A 4,424-nucleotide genomic window follows, 5' to 3' on the forward strand; every position below is an offset into this window, starting at 1 on the left:
ACTGGCTGTTACAAGGAGGAAACAGGTTTAGGCTGAGGGCTGCCCCGCGCTCAGCTTTTCCTCTCTCTTTCCAGGGCCTCGACACTCACTCCACACCTGAGTCTACCGTGCACTCGCTGGGTGACCTTGGGAAAGGCCCCTCCTCTTTGAGCCTCAGTCTTCTGCCCCGTGAACTGTGGAGGGCAAAAGTGCCCACCTTGTGGGGTTGCTGGAGGATTACATGGGATAAAGATCAGAAGACATGATGCCGGCTACCACAGTTAACAGCTAGGGGATTCGTGGCAAGAGATAGATCCTAAAAGTTATGCCCATCTTCCTCTTGCAATTGCAATTTTAAGAGAAAGAGGTAAGGGTAGGTGAGTGGATGTGCCAGTGCAGATGCCTAGGAGAGCTCAGCCTGGCGTCTGGGCTGCGAGGCTGAGGTGTGGGACATGCTCACATGCAACACACACACACACACACACATGTGCGTGCGCACCTGAGGAGCTTACCTGTCCACCTGGACCTCTGCGTCTTTTGTCTCCACCTTGGCAGGTGCACCTCCATTGATCCCTCTGCCACCACTGGTGAGAAGGTTCAGCACAGGCTCTATCTCTTTGAGCAGTTCATTGTGTTCCCCACTGCCCTGGAGGGTGACCCCGGCACTTTTCTTGGCAGGGAACTGGCTTGGGGGCCTGGGAGCCAGACCGTTGGTGTGGGACAGCAAGCCCGCTTCCTGCCCATTGTCGTGTGCATACTGCAGCCCGTTACCTGGACCTGGGGCCCTGTCCACTGCCAGTGGCTGCTCTTTGTAGGCCGACGACTGGTGTGACAGATCAACAGCTGTGGTGGAAGGACCCAAGGGCTGCGTCACCCGGATGGTCTTGGGGGTCCCGTCCCCAGTAAAGGTGGTCTCTAGGTGCGTGGTGAAGCCCTCGGGGCCCCTCAGAATGAGGACCACGTGGGTCTCGGAGGCGATGCCCCTGAGCACCTCCAGGGCGCTGTCATAAGCCAGGTCCACCAAAGGCTGCCCATTGACTGCGAGGATGATGTCTCCCGCCTGGATGAGGCCACTCTGCTCCGCGGCACCCCCTCGAATCAGGTCGGAAATGATCACGGGGGGCTTGCTCACCCGCTCCTTCACCAGGAACCCCAGGCCCCCCACTTTGCGCTTGAAAAGGCGGACAGAAATCACGTTGGGCTGGATTTGCTGAACGCTGAACGTGTGATTCTCCATGGTGTCTGGTGTCCAAGGCTCTGAAGACCTCAGAATGTGTCAAGCCAAAACGACTCCGCCAAGCCTCGGGCTGTGCCAAGAAGGAGCTGGGCGGCTGGTGCTGCAGGGGCGATGGGACTTGGTCTTGTCTGTGCTTGACGTCAACTCGGTGTCACCCACTCATTGCTGTTTGGCCGTCGGTGGCATGATGTCATGCGTCTGCTTCCTTTCCCGTTCCCTGAGAAAGCGGTGGTTTGTCAGGCAGACGTCAGAAGAAGCGGTGAGACGTGTCCCTAGGCAACGGGTCAGGCGGACTGGGAGGAGAAGCGTCTGGTGGATGTGTCTGGAGGTGATGCATGAGCTTGTGGACTATTCTCTGGGCATCGCCAGCTTGTGAGATGCAGATTAGGTCTGGGGCTTCTCGAGCTGAAGAGAAGGAACAAGGGAGGGGATGAAGGCAATTAAAAATGAGAGACTGACGTGGAGTGCCCGACACCACCCCCAAAACTAAGATGGGAAACGCAGCCGACTGAGAAGTCTCGCCACCGGATGCCCTGGAGTTCCAAAGCCAACCTAGACACAAAATCCTCCTTCCTTGAGGAGTCTGCCTTCACAGTGAGCTGCAGGTCGTCTGGCTTCATCTCCATGATCAAAGCCCCAGAGAAACCGCTGACAGTCTGCCCAGAAATCAGAAGGCGACAATGACAAGACCTCTTTTCTTTCTCTCCCACCGCAAGAAGTCACCCCTCCAACTTGTCACGGGGCCTTTGTCTCTCCGTGTTTTGCCAACATTTTCCATCCACACCTCGGGTCTTTTTGGGCTCTCCATTCTGGCCTCTCCCAAAGCCCCTGCAACAAACTCACGGGAAGGGGAATGATACCGCCTTCCACGGAACTGCCTGCGAAAGGTGTCGATTTGTCTTTATGACCATTTTTCTAACTATCCACTTGTCCCATGTTCAAGAGGACAGACTTGGCCACATTAAAAGTCAATTTGGGTATAATGCATACCAAAGGCATGGGTCCACACAAAACCTTGAAAGACATATGTACTCCACAGACTGAAACTCTAATGAAGAAACACTAGAAAGAGCGGACTGTGTATCCTCAGGTGATCATAAGCGTGTAGCAAGTGCTCAATGAGTATTTGTTGAAAAAGAAAAATCCCAAAAGACTAAAACAAAGCGGACACTTACTGAGCATGGACACTCTCGCTTTTCTCTTCTTTGATCTGCACAGTAACCCTTCAATGCACGAGAAGACCAAAGCTTGGGAAGGGTGACTTGTCCAAGGTCATGGAGAGAATGATGGCAGAGAGAGGGTTTGAACTCAGGTTGGCCCCACTCTTGAGCCTCAGCTTATAAACGTGTACTCTAGTTTTAAAAAAATTTATATTCTAGTTATTTTTGCAACTTCCACGAGCTCCCCCAGGCTTGGGGAAATGAGGTGTGTTTGGGGTACCAATGGTCAACGGGGGGCCCAGCCGGATGCTGAGGCCCAGGGGAGAGGTGTGCACCTGTGGCACATTCACAGTAGGCAGTGCTGCGTGTCTTGTGTGTCTGGGTTGGAGCAGGTGATCTGTGGTTTCGGATGAAGGAGGGGCAGGTGGGCGCAGCAGAGAACCCCCCATCTCTTTCCTTATCCCCAGTCCCGTCGCTACCCCAACACCCCTTCTGCCGGCATCTTCGCCACACCTTAGCACGGTGAGGGAGCTCCCATCTGCCATGACTAACGAAGTGGCACTCTCTCGTTTCCCTTTCAGTGGCTTCCTGGGGTCATCCCAGGGCTGAGGCAGCTGACAAGCTCCTGCTGTCTCCAAGAGCAGGGAAGGGGTGCAGACTCCCTCCATGAGAAGGAGGCACCACCTCCTGGATCCCTTGGTGGCGGGGTAGTTAGCAAGTTCAGCCTCCCCTTTTGCAGCCTGCATTACGTAACGCCACCAATCCCTCTGTGTGGGTGAGGGGATAATGACCCACCTAGGCCCAGCCCGGGCTGCCTTCTCCATCTGGTGTTGCTGTGTGTGTGTGTGTTTCTCTCTGTGTATTCATGCATCACCCTCATGCTGTGTCATTTCTCGGCTGTGCGTGTGAGCATGTGCAGCCCATGTGTTGACCGACTGAGCGTCTTTCGGCGTCTAGCTGCGGGGGTTCTGGTTTGCAGAGAAAACCACCCAGAACCACTGTGTCCTTCCTCACAGGAGAGAAGTTCAGCCCACCCTGCCCCTTTGCTTCTTAAACTCTCCCTGGGCCTCATTTCTCCCCGGTATCAAAACCGGGATGTTCATTGTTTCGTTGGAGGCACAGACAGCTGTGACCTCCAGATCACTCTTGAGTGTCCAAGCTTGGCACCGGGCTATGGTCTTTAATTAAAGAAGGGACTTGAAGGTGAGTTCTTGGGGAAGTGAGGCTCCCAAGATCTCTTCTTCCACATGCTGGCTTGGGCTAGACCTCACCAAAAGACGGAGGCTGGAGCTGGCTTAAAGAAAAAATAAAGCCATCGACAAACCTTCCTAGCCACTCTCAGCCTTGCCACTCTTTCTCAGCTGCTTTCTAAATCCGAGAGGGCTGTTGGCTGGTGCTTGGGAGCTTGGGGTGCTATTTCCCAGAGGTTGGCCCTAGAAAGGCCGCTTGATCTATGAAAAGAATTGAAACTCTCTCACTGCGTGACCTTGGGCAAGCCGTTCCCCATCCCGGGGCATGTTTCTACAACCAAAGGAATGGTAACAGCAGCGGTTTCGAGTCATTGAGAGTTTATCGTGTGCGAAGCAGGATGCTGAGCCCTCTGCACGGGTGTCGTAGGAAGTAAGAGTTGTTTTTATCCCCACCTGACAGACGGACATGGCGACTGAGGTTCAGAGTAGTAAGCCAGGGAGGCGGCCTGGGGTCTACGCGAGTGGGTTCTGAGGACTCACCAGGGTCGGTCCTAACCCTCATAATCCCACAAAATCACGCCTCCTTCCTTTCCTCACCCCCAAAGCACGTTCTTATCTGCTGCCATATTTTTCATCCTTACTCAAAGTTCACGTTCAACTGTCCTCATTTTACAGATGCAGAAATTAAGCTGTGTTAGGAAGACCGACTTGTCCTGGTTTAGCCGGGGCTTTCCACCTTAAGCACTGAAGGTCAGAGGACATGTGAAATCAGCAACAGTTGGGGGTAGGGCGTCTAGAGCTGTACTTTCCAACTGGGCAGCCACTGGCCACATGTGGCCATTAAACTCCTGAGCTGTG

At 54.1% G+C, this 4,424-nt stretch overlaps 1 protein-coding gene across 1 annotated transcript in view; it reads right to left on the reverse strand.

Moving 5' to 3' along the window:
- The window catches only part of NOS1 (nitric oxide synthase 1), an 82,573-nt gene extending 81,357 nt beyond the window's left edge, over positions 1–1,216 (reverse strand). The window contains 1 exon segment of the mRNA XM_011356068.2: positions 492–1,216. Coding sequence (XP_011354370.2) covers positions 492–1,216 — 725 coding nt within the window.
- Positions 1,217–4,424: the final 3,208 nt, after the last annotated feature.

Source organism: Pteropus vampyrus, unplaced genomic scaffold (genome assembly GCF_000151845.1).
Source record: "Pteropus vampyrus isolate Shadow unplaced genomic scaffold, Pvam_2.0 Scaffold23, whole genome shotgun sequence".
NCBI classification, from domain to species: domain Eukaryota; kingdom Metazoa; phylum Chordata; class Mammalia; order Chiroptera; family Pteropodidae; genus Pteropus; species Pteropus vampyrus.